Source organism: Peromyscus maniculatus, chromosome 13 (genome assembly GCF_049852395.1).
Source record: "Peromyscus maniculatus bairdii isolate BWxNUB_F1_BW_parent chromosome 13, HU_Pman_BW_mat_3.1, whole genome shotgun sequence".
NCBI lineage: Eukaryota > Metazoa > Chordata > Mammalia > Rodentia > Cricetidae > Peromyscus > Peromyscus maniculatus.
This window is the reverse complement of record NC_134864.1, coordinates 52,049,814-52,077,425: the sequence shown is the minus strand read 5'-3', so window position 1 is coordinate 52,077,425 and position 27,612 is coordinate 52,049,814. Positions and strand designations below refer to the sequence as shown.

At 39.7% G+C, this 27,612-nt stretch overlaps 1 protein-coding gene across 1 annotated transcript in view; it reads left to right on the top strand.

Annotated features, from left to right (window-relative positions):
- Pard3b (par-3 family cell polarity regulator beta) overlaps nucleotides 1-27,612 on the top strand; it is a 978,380-nt gene that overhangs the window by 521,831 nt on the left and 428,937 nt on the right. The window contains exon 11 of the mRNA XM_006975013.4: nucleotides 25,676-25,861. Within this exon, the coding sequence (XP_006975075.2) occupies nucleotides 25,676-25,861 (186 nt within the window). The remainder of the gene's footprint in view (nucleotides 1-25,675; nucleotides 25,862-27,612) is intronic.

Below are 27,612 nucleotides of genomic sequence, written 5' to 3'. Positions count from 1 at the left end.
TGGCTGCTGTTAAATGCTGCCCTGGGCAAGTGAGATTAAATGTATTGCAAGCAAGTTTCTCCTGGACTGCATGATTGAGAACCAAACCGGAGCCATGTTTGTCAAGCTGGTTTGACCCTCACTCAGGAGTGTTGCCTTTGTGAAACACAGGTGTTGTGCACATATGTGGAGGCTCCATTTGTGGGTACCAGGCTTAGCATTTTGACTCCACCGTGGTATCTGCTCCTGTGACCTCATCTTAGCAGATGAGATGGGGCTCCAAATCCTTCAGGGTTTACTTAGCTTATTATTAAATGGGGGAAAAATAATGGCCCCTTCAAATGTCAAATTATTTAATACCATAAATCATGGAAGAATTTTGATATGAAATCTTAGATGAACCTCATTTAACTGATACATTATTGTATTCCCTTTGGCTATGTGATTCAAATGATTCCACGCTTAATTAACCAAGGTACTTAAGGAAGAAGGAACTGTTTGTGGATAAGTAGCAGAAATTGAAGGATAATTTCGAAAATTTTTCTATAAACTGAAGTACAAGAGTTTTGGTTTGCAATGAAAATTATCATGCAAAAAATGCGTTGCTGCATTGTACAGATTTTCCCAATAAAATCTCCAATGATTTAAGATGGAGTGTTGAGTGACAGTTTCCACTTAAGCTTTCTGCAAATTTTCCACTCCTTTCTTACTATTTCTGTTCAGCTAATATGTGTTGGATTTTTTAATTGGATTTTCTTTTATAATTTCATACATATATAATGATCTTTAATCAAAATCCTTCCATTATCTTCTCTTCTTCTCTTCAAGCTCCTAACAAATCACTTCTTTGCAGCTCACCCTCCTACTTTCATATCGTGTGTGTGTGTGTGTGTGTGTGTGTGTGTGTGTGTGTGTGTGACTCAGTGCATTGAATTATTGCCTGTATGAGGGAGCAAAAGGCTTGGGAGTTATTGCTTGAGGAGATACAATGTCCTACTGACAATCAATGAAATTCTAATCCAGCCTTTGGGATATGAACTCCAGAGTTGAGTAAAATGCATTCCTCTCTTCAAGGACCTTGGACCAACCAAAGTCCTTAAAGAAGAGTTACCAGTGAAGCAAATGATGTGAATCAAGTATTGTAGGAGTCCGGGAATGTTCTAGATGAAGAACTTTGTGAGCATGCTAACATCTGAGATGGGTCTTGATGATATATGGGATTCCAAAATGCAAAGCAAGAGGATGGAATGGATACTCTCTTCAGTTAATCAGAGAATGGCAAGTACAGATCTATCAAGCAGATTTTAGACACCCCAACTACACACAGTTTCTTGAGCATAGGGATAACAGGGGAAGAAGTATCATTTAAAATAACTGAAAAGTCAAAGAGATATTAGGATACTTGCTAAGAGCCTCCTGCAAAAGTACATTTCACCATTAGACTTTGAGAATTGTAGAGAAATGCCCATTAGAATCCACATTTGGGAATCTTATGCACTAGATGTAAAGTCAAACTTAGTGGTCATACTCAACCTTTTGGTACCTGTGTTTCCACGTTTGTTAAGTGAGGATCAAGACGCCAGACACCATGAAGCATATAGGGTTGACATAAGATTTAACCAAGCTCAGCTACTTACATGCACTGAGTGCCAAATAATACTCACCCCTGATGGTGTGTCCTGTGCCTACAGCACAGTTCAGTGTTTGTAGACTGAGTGCATGAACGCCACGTATTACTAAAGCTGGTGATGTTTCTAATGTGCTTTTTATGTCGTATCTGTGATGGACAGTTTTAAAACAAAGCAAGACATGCAAGGATATCCTTGTATTTTTTAACAGAAGCAATCACTAATTACAGCAGCAGTATGGGACAGTGTGAATTAGGCAGCTATTTTAAATGTAAATGACTATCTCTGTAAGTTATAGAGATACTTACACAATCCAGTTGTAAAGTTTACTCATGAAGACTTGACAGTTCCAAGTATTATTGTTATATGTGGAAATGTCAGAGATATTTTGAAAGTATTTCTAAATGCTCCAACAATAGCTATAAGAGTTATAATGGTTCTCAGGAGTGGCCTCAGAGCCTGTGGTATTGGTAATCATGCAGTGACAGACAGAGAGGCCGAGTCTATTTCCCTATAGACCGACTGAGTCAGACTCCAGAAGTTTAATGTAGTTTTGTTCAGCACACCATCCTGAGGGGTTCAATGTTTACTCAAGTTAGAGAATGGTTGGAAAATGGCTTTATGATGAAGAACCGAAGTGGCTAGGAGAACCCAGTGGCCGTAGCTGGCAAACTTCAACGCCCAAATTTCATGTTCTATTTATGTATTCTGTGAACAATTTCACATTCTGTGAAAAATATTCCACGAAAATTCTAAGCCCAATTGAGTTGTGCCTTTTTGGCCACGTGCCCCTCATTCTGGCAAAGGGCCAGTGGTTAGTGCAATCCAGTTACCCAACTCAATTACACCTGATCCATTTAGGCAAACTCAATTGTACTTGACTTCTTCAAGCCCAACTCGATTGTGCGTTTAAATTTCCACACTCAATTCGATTGTGCTCAGAATTTGTTACATGCCACCTTGTAACTTGTAGACTTAGAGACAAGCCGAAGGGGAATGTTTTGGAGACTATGGGCTTTTTGGCATCTGTTTGCTCTACTTAACTCTCCCTGGCCCTCTAACCCCTTCCTTGGATGCTGCAGAGTCAGGAACTTCCAAGGGCCCCTGTGTAGCCACCATATTCCACTGCTGTTCTGTGAACAGTGGTCGGAGTCAGATGTTGCCAGCTTCTTTTTTTCTCATTCAAGAAATTGGGACAAAAGCCCACACAGATTTGCAAAAGTAGCAAAGAAATTGTATTTAAAGCAAAGCAGTAGGAAAGATAAGATTTCACTCCAGGCAAGCTGCAGCCACAGAAGCGAAAACACTAAGAGGCCCAGTCACAGCACTTCCGTTTGTGGGGTTCAAGAGAAAGAGGAGTTTTGATTACTGAAGGGTGTAGTGAGGATAGTTCTCGGTTTTGATTGATGGATTAAGTATTATAATTGTTTTTATGTTGCACGTGTCCCCTCTCATAATGCATCTGATGTTAATCATATGCATGCCCAATTATGCATAGGCATCTGATGGTAAACTGGGGATTCTTCCTAAAAGTTTATTTGAGGATACAGTTTTGCCTCACTGCACACATACCCCAACTACTTCAGGCTGGATCATTACCCGCACCCACCCTGCACCCCCCACCAAACATACACCCTTTACCAAAACTATTCTTAAGAGTTCCCTTCGCAGACACAAATGTTGAACCTTCTTTCACTCTGCTCTGGGGTTCATCTCTGTCAGCCTTTTTGAATTCACTCAACAACCACAAGGCTGGGAGATTAATAGTCATTTGCTACTCTCTTGGACGCTCTTACACCTGAAAGAATGTTCCTGAACCCTGTCAGCAAAACTCCGGGCTTGATAAAATAGATGGGGATAAATGTTCTGGTTGGGCCTCATTGAAACAGATGCAGGAAGGGCCAGCCATTGTACCTGGGCCAGTGGCTTCCAGGTGTCAGAATGTAAATGCTTAGTGGCTTTTATCACAGGCTGGTGGTGTTGGTGACTGAAAGTGGAGGAAGGGGGAGTGCCTTGTGCTGGAAAGATCTCTAGACACTTGAGAGTGCTGGGGCCTAATTACACGGTCTTGCGAAGCTAACAAGGAAGAGCTGTGAGGTCCTACTTTCATAGTGCAAGATGTTATGTCTTGTTAGTGGCTCCTGCCACTGTGATTAGGCTTCATGAGCCTAGAAAAGGAATGGAAATTTCCTAAAATACATATTTAAGCAGCTCCAAAAAAAATAATAACATATTGACCAAGCACCCCTAATGTCCCCCTTGTCATCTAGTTAACCAAATGTTAGCAGTAATTTATACCGGCTGTTGCTATGGAGCAGCTGCCTGAGAAGTTGGACACAGAACTCTGGGGATGATCTTGATTTCCTTAATTGCCTCCATGTCTGTGATCAGTGTGCTCATGAAGGTAGATTTGGTGTAAGATAAGGAAACACGTTCATTGTGTAGAGGATATTTGACAATTAGGGGAAGAATGTGTGGTCTTAATTGATCGTGGCTGACTTCTCCAGCTGTTGCTGAGTAAACAATGCGTGTGTGACGCGGCCAGTGCAGTCCATTTCATTTGGAAAGTGTACTTAGAGATTTCTCAACATCCTTCATCGGCGGCATTTCCCAGGAGAATATGGGATCTTTACCAGTAGAGAATACCAACTTGAGATCACTGGCTTTTCTTTCCTAAGGTCTGATAAAACAAAGATAGACACTTAAATAACAATCTGTTGCCACTTACCTCTTCCTGTGCCCTGTCCCTGAAGATTCTCTGGGCAATGACTTTTAAATATGTTCTCATTATTTTTAATGAGTGTGCAGACACGGGACGCATAATGCAACAGTAGATAGGTGCCCTTTCTCTGAACTTGTCAGATATAATAAAACATCGCAGAGGTTAAGATGCATTTTTCTTTAAGATATTATAATTATTTAAATCAAGACATGTACAATTCATATACTATTCAACTATTGTGGCTGCCTAAGTGAGACTCCAGTGAATTCCTAGTTTTATCACAAATGTTAAAAAAGACAAAAGAACATTTAATATTGTTATGTCTTTTTAAGTTTACCCTTCTTTAAATCTGCCCTGGATGGCAGGATATTCAATTATAAAGGAGTTCAATTATGTTTCCTGGCCACTTATTGAGTTATATGAAGGACTTTTATCACCTAGTCTTTCGGTAATTAATTCTTTACATTTCTTAAAGGCTTCAGGCCTGCCGAAGGATTCCTTAACTGCTAGAGATGTTATTTCAATTTCCTGATAGTTTTCTTCCTCTCCTTTGTCTTCTTCTCTCCTTTCCTTTCTTCTTTTGACTTTTATTGCAAATACTGCTTGCTGTGTTATCTCTCAGTTACTGAATATATTTACTTCCATGACTGGGGATGTAACTAAATGCTTAGTTGGTTGAATAGTTGTCTGGCATGGACAAGGCCCTGTCTTAAATACCTATTACTACAGAAGCTAAAGTACATTACCTTACAGTGCTGGAGCAGACCGTGGAAGCGATGAGAGCAGGACAGAGAAAAAACTCACCTCCCAGGACAGCATCTTTGCTGGGTGTCCATTCTCTGGCTATGGACACTTCTTGGCTGGCTGTTTGTTGAGTCTGTCTTGGATAGTTTTATGTCAACTTGAGACAAGCTAGAGTCATTGGAGGGGAGGGAGCTTCAGTTGAGAAAATACCTCAATAAGACTGGGCTAAAGGTTGGCTTGTAGGGCATTTTCTTAATTAGTGATTGATGTGGGGGAGCCAAGCTCATTGTGGGTGGGGCCACCCTGGGCAAGGGGTCCTGAGTTCTATAAGAAAGCTTATGGGAGTAAGCCAGTAAGCAGCATCCCTCCATGGCCTCTGTATCAGCTCTTGCCTCTAGGTTCCTGCCTTGTTTGAGTTCCTGCTGTGATTTTCTTCAATGATGGACTATGATGTGGAAGTGTAACCAAATAAACTCTTTCCTTCCCAACTTGCTTTTGGTCATGGCGTTTCATCACAACAATAGAAACCCTAACCTGGACAGTAAATATGGGAGGCAGTGGTGCGCAGTCATGAAACTATCTGCCTTTGCATTGCTGGGTGAGGTACAAACCTTCAGCCTGACCTGAGGGGTGTCCTCTTTGTACTCCTTCCCAGTAGCTGTGTTTTTTAACCTTTATATATTTGACTTCCCACTAGAGAAAGAAAATAAATACACTCACTTTAACATGGAAAGAAAACAAGCCAAAAATGCCCCGAACAGCCAATCACAATATCGAATTCGTTACCTTCATTTCATAGTTTTCTTCCATGATGCTCAAAGAGAAGTTGAGAAGTATGAAGACTATCTTCTTGAGCCTCCATTTTCCTCTGGAAATAATGGGACTCAGTTGTGCAATGGTATTGTCCAAACTCCCATGATTCCCTGTTTAGCTTCTAGAACATTTATTGAATTGTTATCCAATAGCTATTTTTAATAATACTGTGCCATGTACTGGATATTCAAAACCATGCTTAAACATGATCGTGAACTCCATTAGCTGAGACATGCTAAGTTCTGTTGAAGAAGTGAATCTGAACAGGCCTGTCATCTGTGGGGGAAGCTCACAGAAGGGAAATAGTTACACAAATTCCAAGTTGAATTTGAGAGATCAACAATGAAGGAGAAGTTCTAGAAAGAAAGAAAGCAAAGCCATTTAAAGGTCAAGGGACCGCCCAAGTCAATGAATTTTCAAATCATGAAAGATTACATTTATGAGAAGGGGCACAGGGTAGGTAGGTCCTGGATAAAGTCAAAGACTAGGGAGAGAAAAGCCTTTGGAGAACTGGCAAAGCACAAGCCACAAGGAGTGGAGGAAAAACTGAGCTATGAGGCAGAACAGGAAGAAGTACCTCACTTCGGCTATGCTGATAGTATATCAGCTACTTATACAACTACATGAACAAGATTTGCTGCTATGGTACTTTTTCTAATAGCAGCGTAGAAAACCTGTCAATGTGAATTTAAGGTCTTATAGATGCCTTTTTCTGCATGTTCTGTGTTTAGAGTTATCTGTCATTGTTTGAAAAACCACTCCTAAAGATGAAGTCTTAAAATAATGATTGGCTTCTTCTCATGGCTCTGTGAGCAGCATGAGTGGTCCTTTGGATGGTTTGATTAAGAGTTTGTCATACGGCTGCATTCAACTGTGGTTTCTACAGGCTGGAAAGCCTTTCCTGGTGACCTCTCTCATGTGTATCCCTTGCTGCCAGCTCCTGAGTATTACTACCTGGTTTCTTCTTTCTGGGTCTTTTCATCTTCCAAAGACTAGGCAAATCCTTATGTAACATTCTTGGGGTTTGCAAGGTCTAGAGTGGTATGAGAGTTGATATTGATTGTCAACTTGACAAGATCTAGAATAATCAAAGGAGCAAGGCTCAGGACAGAACTATAAGGGATTATTTTGGTTGGGTGTATTAAGGTCATAAAACTCACCTTAAATGTGTGTGGCATCCTTCCATGAGCTGGGGTCATGTATTGAGTAAAAGGAGAAAGTGAGCTGAGCACCAGCATCCATCACTCTTTACTCCTCCTGTATGCACTGTGATCAGCCACATCAAGCTCTTACCACCACCAACTTCCAGACATGATAGACTGTAACCTCACACTGTGAACCAACACACACTATTTTCTCCCCGAGTAGCCTTTTTGGGGGTTACTTTATCAATCACAAGAAAGGAACTAAGAAGTTGTCTAATGGGATTTCTGTCTTACTCTCTTAGAACAAGTCTCAAGACCAGAAAAGGGGTCAGGCATAGGGAAATAGATTCTCAGAGTAGATGGAAATGATGGCCCCAAAGTCATATCTCAAAGAGATCATTCACTGGGGGCTAATATGGTTACAGTCTACTATATCATGTTAGTAAGATTGGATTGTATGCTTTCCCACATGCCAAAAGAATTGGGGTTATGGCGACATGAGAACTGGGAATGGGTCCAGAAATGCCTGCCTCCAAGTACATAGATTTGGATTGCTCATTGAGCTTTATCATTTTAATCCCATTCAAAAATTATTTATTGTGTGCTTTTTGAGCAAATACACTTCTAGAAATACAAAGTTGATAAAACATGCCCCTTCCTCCTATACTGTTCCTTAACAACGTTTTAACCACATGGACTCTAGACATAGGCAAACACCCTCGCACTATGTAAATCACCGCTGTCCCTAAAGAGACATGCTTATGACTTTCTTCTCCAACCTTTGAGATTTATTCTTTGAGACAGTCATGCTCTGATTTGGGGTGAGAACAAAAGAGTTGAATTGTGTCCATTCATTATAAGCCAATAAATACCAAAATCATTAAATAGAAATAATTTACAGTAAACAAACAAAAGAACACTCTTATCTATAAAAGGAGATTGAACTAAATGGTCCCCTGAGATTCTTCCTCTTCCAAACATTACTCTCTGAATTCCTGTGCGTGAAGTCTTGGCCTGACACTCAGTTCAGACAGGACCTGAATTATGAATGATCTGTATATATGAATGGGCAGCAGGAGTCCTGCTCTGCCTGTGTTTTGTTCCAGGCTTCTGCATACCTAGGGAGCATTTGACCCTCAGAGTGCCATATCCTAAGTAAGTGGAGAGCTAGCAAATTGCCAACAGTTATCTTTCACATGGCTAAGTCTTTGACCCTCTGCCATGGCAGCACTGGTTGCCATAATATGAGGTGCAGAGGGAGGCCCCTCCTTCGGTTCTCTCTTGATGTCACTGTTACTGTGGCCACCATAAGGAGCTTCATGTCCATAGCCAGCATGCAAGGACATGTAGTCCTTTTTCTTTATTTCTTTCTTTTCCTTCATTTTTTTTTTCTGAGCTGGAATGTTGGTGAATTTCCCTAAATATTGTTCAGTACAACTCCTTCATCAGAATGTAAATTATCCCATATTGGCTGGTATGTTCCGGGGCAAAATGAAATATTGTAGAGAAACTAAAGTCCCCACAAAATTTACTATTATTTCTTTTGAAGAAAAAGACGTGTTCGAGTGGCAGGTATCAAGTTTACCAAAATAAATAAATAAATAATAAAAATAAATAAACCCTAAGTGTTCAGTGTGCTTTCTAATGAAGACTTACTATGTCATGTCCATAGCCCCCAGTTATTTAAAGCTTGTTTCCATTCCAAGGAAAGAAAATGACTGAATTATAAATACTCTTCATTAAGCTGTAAGTCATCTTGAATGCTAACACCCGTTGTTTTCTGGATTGTCACGTTGGAATAATGTGTCTGTTCAACTCTAGTGACTTGTTGAGAGCCTGGCAGCTATTTTCAGTGGAACCACAAACACGAGGCTGCTCAGCTCCTCTTTGTACTAGACAGGTTGTAAATAAATTATATAAATAAATATTAATGCAATTATTAACTAGATAATTTGATGGGGTATGTAGGCCTGCAAAGAAATTAAGCAAAAGCGAAGGCTGTTGATTTGTTGGCGGTGGCTTTCTCTCCAGAGCAGTGACTTAGTCTCTGTGTCACCTAGACGCAAGGACTGTAGATCGAGCCTTGTCTCCAGCTGCATAACTGAGCATGATTGTAAATAAATAAGTAATTTTTCGTGCTGGCAAAGTTAATAACGTGTCACTATTATTTGTGCGCTTCTGCAACAGAAACCAAGTCCTGTGTGTCCTGGTTGAGAGGAAAATAAAGACAAAAAACTACCCCTCCCTGCTCAAAGCCCAGCCTTCACTGCCAAGAAGAAATAAAGAGCCTCCTCTTTAACCTGTAGAGTTCCTTGAAGAAAAGAATCGCTCTCACATGTAAATGCCTCTTTCCCTTTGAAAATATAACCCAAAGATTGTGTTGCTTCTGCTCTCCATTCTCAATGGCTCTCAGGGGAGTTGGCCTCCCTTATCAGAAGCTCCCAGCCAGGCAGGGGCAGCCAGCACATGGAGAGGCCAGGGCAGGGAGATGGTCAAGGCCATTGGGCAGGTAGTGAAAGGCCCCTTACTGTGTTAAATAAATGCAGCTTCCTTCCTGGCTCCCGCAGGGGGTGATTTTGTTTTTTCACTTCTCTCCTGGCCTGAGAACAATCAGGATGCATAAGGCCATTCTCCCTGTGAGGAGATGTGCATTAGATTATCATAAATCCAGCAATAAGAAGTGCACTGGTCAATGAGAACAGGCATTCTTGGGTGAAATAAAAGGTTTAATTGAAAGTACTGTCTCAGGGGAGACAGATGATTGAGCGCGGTATCGAGTAGATGTTAATTACCACTGTTCAGAGGATGAAGCAAATAAAGGAAAAGATCATTTATTTTAAGTTTTCATTTCTGTTTCTTTTTAAGAGAATGTAGGAGATTACTCTGGTAAGTGAGTTTTGCTCATGTGCAATGTTCTTGAAACACCGGGAGACTTTCTTAGGGAGTTAAAGCTGAATTTTTATGCAGATATTTGTATACCATTACATAACGGCTTAATAGGTAGGTAGGTAGGTAGATAGATAGATAGATAGATAGATAGATAGATAGATAGATAGATAGATAGATAGATTGATTCACAGTATAGCAAATTACTAAATAATTTATAAATTACTTTTGGATATGCCTCTCACCTTTATTTTAGGCCATTATTTTAGTGTGCTGGGTCTTTCTCCTTCAACTTAACAGAAAAAGTACAGAAGGCTATAAACATGCATTACTTTCCTTGAACACTTTCTGTATTACTAAACTATTACAGTCTTTCTAGGTCACTCATATTTGTTTAGCCAATGCCCTCCTTTTGATATGGCTAAAATCCTGGGATGACTCCAACATCCAAAGAGACAAAGGCTAGAATCAAGGGCAGCCTCAACGATGAAATAACTGGTCAGGTGTCACTCTTACCTATTTTTATTTTAAATATAACCGTAATATTTATGTCAGCTCCTTCTTGCAAGTCCAATAACTATAAAAAATGTTCTAGACTATCTGTACCTGTTATGCGATGGTTTAATGGCAAGGATTGGGAGATTTGGATATATGCTGAGTATTATTTGGTTTCACATCCAAGCTGCTGCTCCAGTATGTGAAAATAAATACATCATAGCAACTCTCCATTTGCTTTTCAGTTTATTTAGAACCAGTGATCACTTGCTGAATTCAAAGTTTTAAACTCAATTATCTAGGTTTTCATGTAGATATAGTCATGTTTGATTGTAAAATTTTACCTTTAGGGGCTTAATTTTAAGGAGGGTAGTTGCCAAATTACTACTTGTTACAGTAATGTAGAAGTGAATGGCAGATTTACTTCATTTAATATCAAAACATAGGAGTGGATGTGATCAGATGAACCAAAGTAAATGTGTCATCATCTTAGAAATTTTTGCAAGCTGTTTTCTTGCATAGCTCAGCCCTTCCTTGGCATCAAAGGGCAAGTAGTCATGATTATGCTAACCATTGTTAAAGCAAACAGAGGCAGGCCATCATTCAGCTGCTGTAGACATCCAACAAACATCACTAATATTCTAACATACCACCTGGCCACATTCCTCTACAAGTACACTACCAGCCTCTAAAATGGTTTTTATTGCAGTGCTAGAACATAATTACCAGATTTCTTATTCTTCTTAATGAAATGTAGAAAAAGAACTCAAGGAGTATTTGTCAACAACATTGTTTTAATGTTGAATTCCATCTGCTTGTCCTTAGGCATGTATTTGATAGATATTAGTGGCATAAACAGAAGTGGTCCTGGTAGCCCTTCCCATCCTCAAAGATTTATGTGAAGATTTATGAAATAAAAGGTGCTGTATGATTAGACCTATATAATAGTTACATATAAAATACTGTAATGACTTAGATGAGCATCTGATCACAGAGACTGCAATTAAGATGGGCTATGGTGGGTCTAAGTTTGTAGGCAGTTGACAAAATTTAGTGAGGGGAGAGAGTGGATTTTGGGTAGAGACAGTAGGATATAAAACCTAAAAGAAGATGTTTGTAACACGTGAATGATTGCTATTCTAAAAATCATGCCAGAGAGTTCAGTTTAGAAATGCTAAAAAAGCTGCTTTTATAGATAAGATACATGATATGGCTGTCACATTCCATGCCCTTTGATGCTATTATTTCAAAGGGGCAGTGTGGCAGAGATATGTCAACAAAATTGATGAAGTAATCCCACAACAATTATGTATTAGATGCATGTACTCCCAGATACTAAATGAATTCAAAGTTTGAATTAAACATCATCTCTGCCCTTGATGAGATCACAGTGGTATAGCAAAGTTAAGGTGAGCAACTTGGAAAATAATTATAAAAAAAGGAAGAAGTTGATGAGAGTCATAGTAATGAGAAAAAAGAAAGCAAAATGGGAGGTGGGAGTAGTGGATTTATCTACTGATAAATTTAGGGAGTGTGTCAGTTCTACTCTAGATGCTGAGACACAAAGTGCTTAGAAATAATAATGAAAGATCTTTATCATATTTTTCAAAGCAACATTCTTTTTCATTTCAAATACCTTCTGAGCTAAATACATGCACATGAGAAATACTTATTTCTTGTGCGTGGTTTTATGACATGTCACAAAACCTGTGGGTCTATGCCATCAAAGAAGCACTTGACTTAAAAACATACATCTACTAATTATGTTTAGATGAAGTTTCCTTTAAAGTGCATAGGAGGTTAAAAACACATTGTTTTGGATTACTAAGAGCTGAACTCCTTAGGCTTGTACTCAATTGAGTAGTTCTTATCTAGTCTGTGGACAGTCTTGCTTGTGCTGGGAAATGCAGTTGCATTAGTTCATGGGGATGAGAAGTCCTGATCAACCTCCTTTTAGTAAAACATTGATTGGAAGTGTTCTGAACTTATTAAATGTCCACATTTATGTACTGATTTTATAAGAGTAAGGCAATATAAAATTGTTCCCTCGCCCCTGTCTTGCTTTCATATACATATAACAGCAAGAAAGAAGATAACTTAGAAGTTGAAATACCAAGGCTGGAGAGATGCCTCAGCAATTAAGAAGCTGCTTTTTCACATGACCTGTGTTCAATTCCCAGCACCCACATGGCAACCCACAACTGTCTGTAACTCCAGTTCCAGAGAATCTGACACCCTCACACAGACATACATGCAAGGAAAACACCAATGCACATAAAACAAACAAACAAACAAATAAATAAATAAATAAATATTTTTTAAAAAGAAGTTGAATACAAGGAAAAGTAGTACAAAGTGAGAAGCAACATCCTTAGTTTAAACCACTTAAGAAAGAGCTGCATCCCTCTGACCAGTTCCTTTCAGAAACACAATAGGACATGGAAGGAGATCACCCCCATTCGGCTACCTATTTCTTTACCATGAGAAAATATCACAGGCCACAAGCCAATGAGGTTCAGACAACAGGAAGGTCATTATGCCAGATTGGAAACATGATACCTAAAGAGAAATATAAACCCTATGTTTTATCACTGGCCCTTGATAACCCCCATGTGTTGAAACAGTGGCGTCTAGTAAGTGAATAGAATTATTTATTCACTTCCTTACAGTAGCAGTATGTCGCTTCTTGTTGAGGTCTCACTGTGTTTAGAGGGTTCTTTCCCTACCACTGTCTGTGAACTTAACCATGTGAATTTACGTGGCCGTTCGACATGAGCAGATGTTATGTGAGCAAATACTTGAAAGTACTTGGACTTTTGCTACCTGTCTTTCATCATGTGAGCAACAAGACTCAGCTCTTCAGTGGTCTGGGGAATATGAAGATGTGAGTGATCTGTGATGTGGAGAACATATATGTTCCTCATCAGTAGCTTGGAGGCAGGCCTACCATGCACTGGAGCTCAGCCTATGCTAATTAAACTCCAGCCAACCTGTAGAAATACAAACAATCAGTCTGCAGTTTACTGTGTGTAACACACTTTAGGGGCAATTTTAGCTGTGCGGTATTTTTGGAGCAATGGCTGGCTTGCCATTCACTTACTTGCCTCATGAATTAGCTCTGGGTAGCCTCCCTTCTACCTTCAATTTGTCTGTCACATAATGAACAATTGGAAGAGGTGCTCACATTTTAATTTGGATGAGTTTTCATCGTCTATAGGACCTAAGCAACTTCTTGTTTTATAGTCACTTTTATCCCACAATTAATTTTAACAGAGTAATTGATTTAATTATTAAGATAAAAGGCAAATTATATGTCTAGCTGCAAATGACATATTATATATACTAAGAACATTTTCATTACAATAGTAAACATCACTATGGATTTTAAATGGTTGTTACCCACTGAGATTCCTCCCTCCCTGTATGGAATTTAGAATTATTTATCATTAGTAGCGGGCTAACGGGGTTGGTTTCCAGCTGGAATCACATTAGATGCAACTCAGACAACAGAGAAAAACACAGGGTAAAAATACTTATATTTTTATTATTTGATTTTTTTTTTTTTTTTGGTTTTTCGAGACAGGGTTTCTCTGTGTAGCTTTGCGCCTTTCCTGACACTCACTTGGTAGTCCAGGCTGGCCTTGAACTCACAGAGATCCGCCTACCTCTGTTATTATTTGATTTTTATCTTAAACCATTAACCAACTGGCAGTTTCCTCATTCCTCCTCAGATATCCCCTTTTTAAATTTTATTTTTGAGAATTTACTTTATCAAACTGTTCCCTTTTGAAGGCCATACTAGTGCTTTTCCTACATTGTGTTATAATTAATGAGCATTATTTTCTGACCTAAAAATGAGTATTTAATGGTTCTATTGGAGAAAATCAGGAAATATAAGATACAGTTCTACCTTGAAAATTCTTGAGTTGGGAAAAAGACTGCATTGTCTTTCTTAAGAGCCATTATACCCTAAATAGTGGTGGCTGTGCTTGGAAGGAGGATTTTTGTGTTCATCTTCGTACTTAAACTCTACGGGGAGAAGATGACATTCAGTAGCCATTATACCTCCTAAGAGCAATGAAAAATCTGTAATTTGTTGTCTTTAACTATTACAGAAACTTCCCAATCGAGATAAAGAGAAGAAAGAAAAAAGGCAGGGAGGAAGGGAGGAAAGGAGGAGAAGAGGAAAGGAGGGAGAAATGTTCTAAGAAACTAAACTTACTCCCTTCCCCCATCAGGAAGGACTGCTAAGTGCTAAGAGCTTCAGGCTCCATGTCTTCCCTATATTACATACTGGTTTCTGTAGTGCTCCGTGCTTGATGCTCATTGCCATGGTTCTGCTTATAAATCATGATGAAGAAATAAGGAATCAAATGCTTTAACCCCAGAGCTCCAAGGCATCCATGGCCTTGCTGGTGACCTGTGAGATTTCTCCCTAGAGCTTTCTTGTTCTCTGGTCTGGCTCCTGTACCTAGTGTTCTCCAATACAAAATTTCTTAAATGCATCATAGGGAATATTTTCTTTACCATCCTCCACGCAATGATGTGCTCCATGGTGAAGTGAGTAAGGAAACTCTTGTCCTTTGACGAAGACAAATTGATGGGAGGGGAGAAATCAACCTAGAATTAAATTGTTGCTGCTACAGTGTTGCATAATTATCCCCAGGTTGTGTTGTGTACAATCAAACATTGATTTGTGGCTCACATATCTGCAGCTTAGCTGGGTTTTGATTGGTCTAGCCTGGACTCAGATAAACTTGCTTCCAAGCTATGGATGTGTGTGTACCTGTGCTCCATATATCTTCCCCGATCCTCAGACCATAGGTGCCTGAAGCATGTGTATGGCACAGTGAGAGATGTGCTTCCGCCCACTCAAAGGCTCTAAATATACATCGATTAAAAGGCTTTCGTGAGTCTCAAGACATCTTTTTCCAGAATTCTTTGTCGTAGGAAAATCTCCACATTCGTCCACACTCCCTAACAGGACTTGAAGACGTTTTAGAGGGAGTCTGCTTGGTTTAGTTAGTTGCCGAGAACAGCCTTAATTGGGCACAACCCTAGGCCAGACAGATCTCCTCAAGAGTGCTGAGCAGCCTGTGAACTTACTGCACAGGTTTCCAAAAGCTGTTCCGTATCAGCCAGGGCCACCTCTCTCTCCCAAGCTGTAGGCAGAGTGGTGAGTAAAACAGGGCCGCCTCCGTGCCGAGTGTGCACAGTCCCGTTTGATATTGTTGTTGGTTTGTGTTCATCACAGTCCTTGATGGTGCACTCTTTTCAATAAGGTTAGCCTGGAACACCAAGCATCCTGATCCAAAAATATTGCAAGCAGATTACCTAGGAACCCAGCTTCCAAATGGGCTACTCTGCCTAGGATTGCAATTCCTCCGTAGATCATTACAATTGTAGATTTGTTCTTCTACCTTTCATTCATAAAAAAAGCATGTGTTCATGGGGCAGCAAGGTTGGCTCAGCTGGTAAAGGTACTTTCTGCACAAGCCTGGTGACCTGATTTTGATCCTTGGGTCCCACATAAGAGTAGAAGAAGAGAACCAGTTCCACAAAATTTTCTTCTGATTTCCACATGTCACATTCCACCCCCATTCCCCCCCCCACACACACAATCACTTACATACAATAATACAATTTAATTTTTTAAAGTGTATATTCTTGTGTTTTAACCACTGAACTATTGTATGTAAAATATTTATGGCATTTTAAATATGAAGTTTCTCTAATCTACTGGGATGTTTGTTTTGAGACACAGTCTCACTGTGTAGCTCTGGGTTGCCTGAAATGTTCTATGTAGACCAGTCTATCCTTGAAGTCACAGAGATTTGCCAGTCGCTACCTCATGAGTACTGGGTTCAAAGAGATCTACCTTCACACCCAGCTCTCTGATCTGCTTTTATAACATGGAAGGGTAAATACAGAACAGAAAGAGCCATCATTTCTCAACTTTAAGAAGGCAGGCTCTAATTGAAGAATAAATCTAACTGTCTGAATTATAAAATAGCAACATATACACTTTCCATGACATAAAGTATTATATTCATTTCATATTTATTAGTTATTTTAATAAAAATGAAACAAGTATTATAAGTATTATACATATTAATGGTATGTTGTATGAGGTTCTGATGTCTTATTTTTTTTTTCAGATTTGTTTTAAGAGGAGGAGATTGCTGTGGTTGTTTTGTTTGTTTTTGTTTGTTTCAGACAGAATCTCTTGTGGTCCAGGTTTGTCTGAAACTGCTATGTAGCTTAGGATTCTTCAGCCTCTGCCAGCCAAGGGCTAGGATTACATTCCAGGTAGAAATGATAATGCTAATTTGGTTTACCTGGTTGTTTTAAGCTCTGATCCAATCTTACACCAAAGGTAATTTTATATGGCACAGGCAGGGAAAAACAGCCACTATCAGATCTTTGTTTTGAGATATTAGTTTAACTTGACTTTTACTTATCAAAAACCGATTTTTCTGGCGTGTTACTCAGCTAGCTATTCTTGTTTTTGCTAGTTTGCTCCTGCTACCAGCTTTTAGTGAGAGGGGATGCAGTTCAACAAATAAGAAAAAAAAATCAACTATAAACAATTTCTACAATTTGATTCATCCATGTCAGTGGTTAAAATCTAACTTTTATGGGTGACTGTGAACTTTGAAAGATCACCATAAAGACATAAATTCAAAATAGACATGGTTGAGCTAACTATAATCTACATTTATGTTCTTCCATCCATTGGAAGGACATACCAACATGGCCTACATTTTGTTCTCTGCGGCCCTTCTCTTCCTTATGCTGACATTGACTCATCTTGTTTCCTTTTTATGATTGATGACATGATATTAAATTTTCAGTTAATTCTTGGCAATTTAGTACATAGTTCAGAGCCATGAAAATATACACACAAGTAACATTATACAGAAAACCTAGGTTATAGTAAGGAATATATATGTACATATATATGCATATATGCATGCAATAACAATCAGTGGGGAAAAAAGAGGCCATGAATTTGAAGAAGATGAAGAGGGGATACAAAGGAGGGGTTTGGAGAGAAGAAATGGAAGAGGAAAACACTGTAATTATATTAAAATCTCAAAAAATGGAAAAAATAAAGACACCGAACAACCAAACATCACTATAATCTCTTTTTCTTTGTTGAAATTTGTACATTACCCAGTGGGAAAAACACTTTAAAAGATCATTTGCCCACATGCAGATCACCTAGTGTTCTGCTCATTTCTATCCATGCATTGGCAGATATAGTGAAGAGAAAAGTCACTTGCCATTTATTAAAGTGACATCTTTAGGTCACAACTTACCTTGTCTTGTGCCTGCTCATCTCAGGTCTTTTCGATTTCTTTACTCTTGAAAAGACAATTAAAATAAAATGTCTCCCTGCTGCTGGGAAGAGCCTCTAACTCGCACTGTAGGAGAATACTCATATTCTGAATTTTATATATTCCAATTGACCAAAAACCTTTCATGCTTATAATAGCGACCTAAGGCTTTTTCAGAAAAATTTTTTAAAAATTAGAAAATTAAGTGTCTTGCAGGTGTCCTCTCCCTTCGCTGTTGTGAAATTTTGTTTGTTACTACAACGGTTTTATCTTTAAATTCCTTAGAATTTACTTAGGTGAAAATTAACAATAGTTAAGCTTACTATAAAATATTCTGGCAGAAACATCAGGTGTGGCTTTTTTGCTTTATATATAAAAATTACGTTCATTCTTTTCTTTAAGCCCTTTGAGTTTTTGTAATTGACAAAATGATTGCATGTGAAACATAATTCTTGCATAAAGTAAGCTGCTCACAACACAGGCTAATTACACATTTGGGAGGCGAGGCAAAGACATCCAGAGTTTGCTCCTGCTGAGCCCCAAGCACAGCATTTAATGAAATGAGGGCCATAAAAGGTTCAGCATGGATGCTTTCAGGTCTGGCCTGGGCTTCTGGGAAATTGAGCATTGGCCCTGTGGGCTGCTGCATTCCCCTAGGATTTGAAAGGCTGGGTTATTACCACTTGCGTACGTGAATCAAGCAGTACTTTGCAATACAGGACACTTGCGAGTCTAGAGATGGCCCCATTTGGAACACTCTTAAACTAATAACATGGATGCCTCCTTGCCCATCCATCTTCCTGCTGCCCTTCCTTCTTCTCACACTAAGAGATTACTTTTGGTGTTTGTTTTATAGAGGGGGTTAGTATATACAGCCAGGTCTATGCAGACACTTCCAGTTCCTATTTCTTGTTCTTAAACTTAGCAAACCAACATAAGGTTTAATAGAATAGCATAGAAAACACCAGAATGAGTTGCAGTTTGGGCAAGTATTATCTCATAAATCTTTCAGTGTGTATGTGTATGTGTGTATGTGTGTGTGTCTGTGTAGTTTCATATAGGTGGATGGACAAATAGATGAATGTGTGTAGATGAATAGATAGATTATATAGCTTTGGGTACTGGATCACAGTGCTTCTACAGCCTTGGAAAAAGTACCGTGAATATTTCTCTTTGCAATGGTCACTTGCAATCTGAGGTAACTGATGGAGTTTAAAAACATGAATGCATACAGACAATATGCATATACCACATATTTTAGAGAGAATCAAATAATGCTTATAATAGAACTAACAGCATGCACTATGTATAGTTTCCAAAGAGGGTAGATTTATATGTGTGTGCATGTGTACAAGCATGCCTTGAAAGGTATCCTTTCCATTTCTATAGTTAGCAGTATAATGATATAGAAAATGTTCTTATACCCTCATACATTCTTTTTAAAAAGATATTCCTGTTACAGTAATTCAGTAATATTGGAAAAACATAGCATGAAAAGAAAATAGCATCATTCCAGGGGTAGTAAAGAATCTGCTCTTGTGATATTAGATAATGCAAAATTCTTGTTTCCAGCGAGCCAGAGTGGAGCAGGCAGGTAAGGTGGCAGTGGGTGGGAGGGTGTCTGCTTCTGTGGTGCCGTGTGTGTGTGTGTGTGTGTGTGTGTGTGTGTGTGTGTATGTGTGTGCGCGCGCGCGCAACAGAACCAAAGCATGCTGTGCGCACAAGTTCTGCTTCAAATTTTACACCTATGTTGTTTTAAACAATTGTGTGTGTATATATATATATATATATATATATATATATATACATTTAATAAGTAAAGAGTAGCAAGCATGTTGGTCTAGCTAGCCTCATGGACTGTTCTTGATACTCACCTCTTTTGGGCTTAGATTCTTGTGTACGTAAAATGAAGCACTCAGGAGTTGAACCAATTAATGGAGCATTTCCTATCATCTTCCCTACTCTGTCCGTCTCACAGAAATTGAATACCTGCCTCCAGAAATTAGCTATCATCTAACCATGAACATAGCTGAGTGCATGACTGTAGTAGTCTGTTTTAACCAAATGTTGGTCATGAGCCTGTGGACTGAAGACCTGCCCAGCTGCAGGGGTGTTTACTGTCTTGGGACTTGGGAATAGATCCATAATAGCAATATAGCCAGCAACTTCTATTATACTTTCTAGACCCAGGCATTTTTTTAAAACTTTATTTTATGTGCATTGGTGTGAAAGTGTTGGATCCTCTGGAACTAGAGTTATAGACAGTTGTGAGCTGCCATGTGGGTGCTGGGAATCGAACCCGGGTTCTCTGCAAGAGCAGCCAGTGCTTCTTAGCCACTGAGCCATCTCTCTAGCCCCAACCCAGGCATTTTTTAATTTGACTGCATTTAATAATGTTAATTCAAGTCCAGTGGTTTCTCAACTGGATGGGATTTGACCCTCGATGGCATATGACAATGCCTGGGGCATTTTTAGTTGTCACAACTAGTGCAGGAACACTATCCAGGCTTTAGAGATGTGGTTCACGACAGTGCATAGGACAGTACCGCACGGACCCAATTGTCACTTGTGCAAAGGTTGAGACCCAAGCTGAGGATTCTGTATGATTGGTCCCTTGCAAGTGCTGGGATGTTGAGTTTAGGAATACACAGTGGGGCATTTTGAGTATCTATCCCAGCCTAACTCTGCGAATAGTGAGGGCTTTGTGTCCAGAGGCATGACCTCTAGTGGCTAGCTATAAGAAATAATAAGAAGGCAAATTAAAGGTGTGACTCACATGCTTCCCCTTACTATACCAGTATTTTTGGTGGAGAGTTACAGGAGTCCTTTTAACAATGTGGGAGTATCTCTTGCTGAAAAGACAGGTAGCCAGGGAGTATCTGCAGTCAGGATGTAACATTGTCCTCAGGTTCATCACATCTCTGATGGTCTTCATTGGACATACTGGACTGGCAAGTGCATTCTACACCATCCCATCAGCTGCAGAATGTTGCTTGATAAGGTTTAAGTTTAATTTTCAGAGTTGCTGTTTGAACCAAGATTATTGGTATGAAGCATTCAGTATATTGATTTTTTTTTCTTTGTACATTAGGTAAAGGAACATTTATTTCTAAGAGAGGAAATGGCTGTGTTAACTACTGTAATGGCTTCCTTCACCATTGGGAATTTGCCATTATTAGAAACCACTAATTATGACTTGAGTCCGTTACAGCATAACAAAGACATGAAGCATTACTGTAGTTGGTAGAGAATATAAATTGCGTATCATTTTACTTTCATTATAGGAATCTATCTTGAAATGTCCTGTGGCTGTGTGATGTCATGATGGGTCGAAAGTCTGGGACACAAGGATGTATAGTGGCACAGCAGTAAAGAATCAGGCTGCCGGGCATGATACTCACACTTGCAATCCCAGTTTATAATCCCAGTACTCTTGAGACAGATGCAGGAAGATTGCTGTGAGTTTGAGGCTAGCCTGAGCTACAGAATAAAAACCTATCATTTTAGAAAAAAAAAACGAAAGAAAAAGAAAAAAGATACAAAAAGATTTTTTTTTAAAAAAAAAAAAGACAAAATAAAATCCAGAAGCAGAAAGCAAAGTAGTGATTATCAGGGGTGAGAAGACAAAAAAGGTATTGGTCAAAAGGTACCAAATTTCGGTTCTCACAGGAATGATCTAGAGATCATTTCACTACCTGGATGGTGACTATAATCCACAATGGTCTATGGTACTCTTAAAATTTATTGAAAACAGGCCTAAGGGGTGTTACTCCCATTACCCTAAAAAATAGGTATCTGAGGTAATGCTTATATTAACAAGTTCAATGTTTTTATTTTACTATGTATACATTTGTGTACATGTGTGTTTATGGGGTACATGTCTGTATGTGCACTTGTGTGTGCTAAGGTTCTGGATCCTAAGTTACATCTTCATGCTTGGATAGCAAGCACTTTTTTTAAAATTAAATTTATTTATTTATTTATTTATTTTACATCCTGACCATAGTTTCCCCTCCCTCCTCTCTTCCCATTCCATTCTCTCACTTCCCCTATGCCTACTCCCATCCACTCCTCCCCTGTTTCTGTTCAGAAAGGGGCAGGCCTCCCATGGGTATCAACAAAACATGGTATATCAAGTTGCAGTAAGACTAAGCACTTGTATTAAGGCTGGGCAAGGCAATCCAGTATAAAGAGTAGGGTCCTAAAAGCCAGCCAAAGCAGTAGGGACAGCCCCTGCTCCCACTATTAGGAGTTCCACAAGTAGACCAAGCTACACAACTGTCACATACATGTAGGGGGCCTAGATTGGTCCAATTCAGGTTCTCTAGTTGTCAGTGAAGACTCTCTGAGTCCCTGTGAGTTGTTTCTATGGGTTTTCTTGTGATGTCCTTGACCCCTCTGGCTCATACAATCCTTCCTCCCTCTCTTAAGCTCGTTCTGATGTTTGGCTGTGGGTCTCTACATCTGCTCCCATCAGCTACTGCATGAAGGCTCTCTGATGACAACTGGGGTAGTCACCAATCTATGCGTATAGCAGAATATTGATAGGCATCATTACATTGACTTTTTTCCCCCTCCAATCATGTTTGGAGATTGGGCCATCCAGCCTCTGGGTCCTGGCACTCCAGGCAGTGTCAGGGGTGGGCTCACTCTTGTGGCATGGGTCCCAAGCTGGACCAGTCATTGGTTGGCCACTCCCACAATCTCTGTGCCACCCTTATCCCAGCACCTCCCACAGACAGGACGGACTGTAGGTCAAAGGTTGGGTGGCTGGATTGGTGTCTCAGTCCCTCCACTGGAAGTCTTCCAGGTCTGTGGAGATGGCCAGTTCAGATTCTGATCTATTGTCAGCAAGCACTTTCTCCACTGAACCGTCTTCCCAGCCTTGTATACATAAACGCATAACAACCACACTCTACGTATATACAACATTTGTCATTTAATAATAAATTTACAGCATAGTTCACATCATCTCTAAGCACAGATCAGGGATAAATGTCAGTGCTTCCATTAAAATGACCATAGAATATTAGACATGTAATAAACAGCTCATGGCCTTTTACTGAAAATAAATAAGAGTTGGAGCCAGGAATCATGCTGGCTGGGCATCACAAAGCCCCTGTGTTTACAAGTCTTGTGATCTGTTAGCACAGTGCCTGGCTGCCATGCACCATGGTTCCTTCGTCTTTAGGAAGGCCAGGATAACAAATGAACCTGCCGAGTCACTGTGACGCTCCGTGCTTTAACATGTGTCAGGCGCTCGTGGTGGGTCAACTCCTTCGTCGTTAGCCCCCGCTTTGCTGTCTTTGCCGTATTTCTGGTTCTCCCATGTCAGGAACTTAACTTGGAAACGAAAAGGCAACCATAAGGCCACATGCTCTCTGTCTGGTGTCTGCAGTTAGGTAACAAATTAAAGGTATTAGCATAAGACAGTAATTGTTGTTGGTTGTTTTTGCTCCTTTGGGGAGCCTGCCACCCAGCTCCCAAATAAATCACACACAGAGGCTTATTCTTATCTATAAATGCCTGATCTTAACTTGGCTCCTTGTTAGCCAGCTTTCCTTAACTTTAAATTATCCCATCTACCTTTGCCTCTGGGCTTACCCTTTTCTTACTTCTGTAAATCTTACTTTCACTCTTACTCCATGGCTGCCTGGCCCCAGGCATCCTTCTCCCCTTGTTCTCCTGCTCATTCTTCTTCTTCTCTCAGATTTCTCCTTCTGTTTATCCTCTCTGCCTGCCAGCCTCACCTGTCCTTTCTCCTGCCTTGCTATTGGCTACTCAGCTCTTTATTAGACCATCAGGTGTTTTAGACAGGCAAAGTAACACAGCTTCACAGAGTTCAACAAATGCAACATAAAAGAATGTAACACATCTTTGCATCATTAAGCAAATGTTCCACAGCATAAACAGATGTAACACACCTTAAAATAATATTCCACAACATATAATGACTATCAAACTAGTCAAATTCAGTTGTCAAGTGAAAACTCCTTAGTCATAAAATAAGTGATTTGAAGAGACAGCCGTACACCACATGATGTCACAAGCTGTTTTGGTATGTGTAAGGACACTATACACTTGCCGCATGAAGTCATGCACCCTAGGAGTGTATTTATCAGCTTATATCCCCATCCATAAACAGTGTATAACTACATTTCTAAAGTAGAGTTCGTTTTTTAAAAATAATTTTCATTTAGTAGTAGCCAAAGAACTTTCTAGTTTTACCTCCTAAAATATTCAGAATGTACAGTGCGAACAATTGCCCTTTAATTTATAGTTTAATTCTGTATAGCTTTATTAGACTTAAATTAACCTAATCCCAGAGAGGCCCAGAAACATAAGTGACTGTAAAATGTTATGGATTCTAAATTAGGCAGATTGGAAGACAAAGATGAAGGCTAACTGTTTACATTTACTGCTGAATTCTGGCAGTCCAATGAGAGAGAGAGAGAAAAAAAAAAACCAACCAGGGATGATAACTTTGACTCCAGACAGAATTTTCTATTTGTGTCTCAGCTAATATATATATATATATATATATATATATATATATATATATACATACATATATATATATATATATATATACATACATATATGTATATATATAATACATTATGTCTGTAAATGACGTGTCATTTCTTTGAACACCCTTTTGTCAGCATCAGTCCAATAAACCTCACTTACAATGAAAGCAATTGAAAGAACTTTCCTTTACAAGTTAAATACAGGTTCTTGTCTTTTTCAGTCGGGGTTGAAAATGTCAGGGCAGTAGATCTGGCTATGATCAGACCCCTTAATCCTGTTTTAATTATGGGTTCTTTGCTACTTCTGATTTTATATGGATTGGAGACTGACACATAGACAGTCGTGACGATGTTTTAAATACACAATTTTACAGAGGAGTCACCTCAAAGTGACCTTAAGATGAGACTCTCTAGACATAATTACAGAGAGGAAGTAACTGCTGGCCGGGAATGAGTGGATGGTTTTCAGGGATATCTCATTTTCAAATTTTCCAGCTAAGCACTCTGGCACTTCCACAGTCCTGCAAGCTTGAAGAGGTACAGGAGAGACAGTCAGGCAATTACCACATGCACAGCACATGCTGATTCTCATGCCCGTATATCTGAAAACCCTCTGTACCAAATATGACTAACCGCATACTTCTCCCAGGAGAGCTGGCCCATAAGCTGCCTTTTGCCACCACACTCTGTCTGTTTGCAGACTAGTTTGCTAGTGGGTAGGTGTCATTTGTCAGAGAGGACATGAATATTTATTATGCATAATTACTTTTTATTGCAGTCTAAGAACCTATTTATTTTTAGGGGCCTCTGTTAGACAATGATATAAGCTTACAGATTGATTTTTGATAAGATGAAATTGAATTCAATGATAGCCATTAAAAATGTTTCTCTAACTTTAAAATGAAAATTTCCCTGTGCTTTGTGTCCTATTGCTAATCTTCACCAATACTATGGTTTTCATAAATGTTATGTTTTAAATTATGTAAGTATAATATTTCTCCAAACTTTTCACAATGTTCCATATATTAGGCTCTGCATCTTCATCTGTAAGATGATGAAGATGTGGAGAATGAATGATCTCTAGGAACCTTCTGAAACCTGACGTTCACTGAGTTCAGCCTCTATCATTATTTTAAATATCCTACCAAGATTCCAAATGTCTACAAAATGTTAAAAGTTGTACAACTTCACCTTACAAGGTGGCTGTTTTTCTCAACCATCACCAAATTCTATCCCCAGAGAGTACTTCACTGTGTGGTAGATAATGGTGGTAGCATCTTACAGAGAGAGAACTCAGAGGTCCAGCCATCCTGTCTTGCCAACTGCATCTGCTTCAGGTCATCTGAGAAGGATCAACTGATAATCAGCCCTCTTCTCTCACTCTTCCCAACAGAAAGGAGAACCTGACTGCTACGCACTCTCCCTAGAGACAAGCGAGCAACTCACCTTGGAGATTCCCCTGAATGACTCCGGGTCCGCTGGCCTTGGGGTTAGCTTGAAAGGGAATAAATCTCGAGAAACCGGAACTGACTTGGGGATTTTTATCAAATCTATCATCCATGGAGGTGCTGCTTTCAAGGTAAGGATGTGGTGTTTGCCTGGGTTCTGGTACTTGGGGATGTAGTTGTGATGCTTGAAGCCCAGATAGAGACAATCTCTAAAGGATGGGATCCATTGAGACTTTCCCGCTAGACACTGGAAATGTGTATGAACAGACCTGGGGAGCAGTTCCATGTTTTCATATTTCCTAAGGTAGTTCTGAAAGCTCATCATGGTTACCATCCTTTGGATTGCTCCATTTAGAGTCCTCCAAATCTATAACTTGGCTGAGTGGCGCCTAAAACTATACAATTTGAAAAACAAAACTAGAAGTGAGTTGACAAGAAAGCAACAAATGAGAGAATTTTGCTTGCAAAAAAAAAATTGAAGCTTTAAAAGGTTCTAAGAATGACTGTAGACTAAAGGTCATTCATCACTCCACACACCTGAAGATAACTCCAGTGCCCAGAATGTGTATTTGCCTGTAAGCACTTGAGGAAGCTTATACAGTTCCAGGAAGATGGAGACTGTTAGGGCCATACTCTTTCACAGTTTGGCGGGCTGTGAGTCCAAAGCTAGTAACATGCTCTCATAGTTAGCTGAGTGTTCCAGCACGACCACTCCATGGCGTCCATGTGAAACTGTGGGCAAGGATATTGGCTAGCTGTCTGTCATTTTGTTACCTGCAGAACCTAGTCCATAAGGGCCCTGGGGATTAAATAATTAATGAACACAAGAGGCTGAGAGGGGTAAAGTGATCGCAGAACGGGAAAGCAAGTTTGTGGTCCTGGTCACCATCTACTCGTACTGTGTAATGATATTCTAGATTTTGAATCCTAACTTCATTTCTCCCTTTCTCTGTAAACACAGGCAAATTATTCTTCCAAACTGGCCCTGGTTTCCTCATTTAGGAAGTCATAAAGTTTGTAGTGCTTATGTGCTAGTACTATTATTAAGACTAAGACACACTGTACATAGAACAGTGGTTCCCAACTTGTGGGCCACAACCCCTTTGGGGGTCCCATATCAGATATTCAGCATATCAGATATTTACATTATGACTTATCAGTAGCAAGATTAGAGTTATGAAGTAAGAGTGGAATGATTTTATGGTTGGCAATCACCACAACATGAGGAACTGTATTAAAGGGTCTCAACAGTCGGAAGGTTGAGAACCATTGATACATAGTCTTTGGCTCAGTGTCTACCAAAGCCTCTAAAGCATGTTAACCATTGCAAATGCTCTTACTGTTGCCCATGTGTGCCGGCTCGCACACCAAAGCTGAGGAGGCCTGCTTAAACTCTACGGAATAGCCAGGTCTTGTCCTTGTTCTACTGAACCATTGCCTTCCTATGTCTCCCACTTCTACCGTTCCTTTAATTTAGACACTAAGCTAACGTCTTCTTTCTTGGAACTCGGGGATTTGCAACTCTTTAATTTATTACCCGACTCAACTTTTTGTCACGTGATCAGTGACGTAATCATAAATGCTCAGCACTTTAATCAATAAGCTTTTATTTTGCTCATGGCTCTGCCGGGAAGCTCCTAGTGGTGGTGGAGGTTCCGGGGCAGCTAGGTGTTTTCTGTCACACTGTTGGTCTACAGGCATGATATGCCACCTATTCTACCAGCCCTGTGGCAGCAGCCTACCAGATATCAGAGGGCTAGCTGCAATGGGAGATGCCTTACGATGGCGGACTCTGAAACGGCACACTGTCACACCACACATACAACACTGGTCAGAGTAGTTGTAAGACTGAATCCAAGGTCATGGATCAAAAATCATGGTC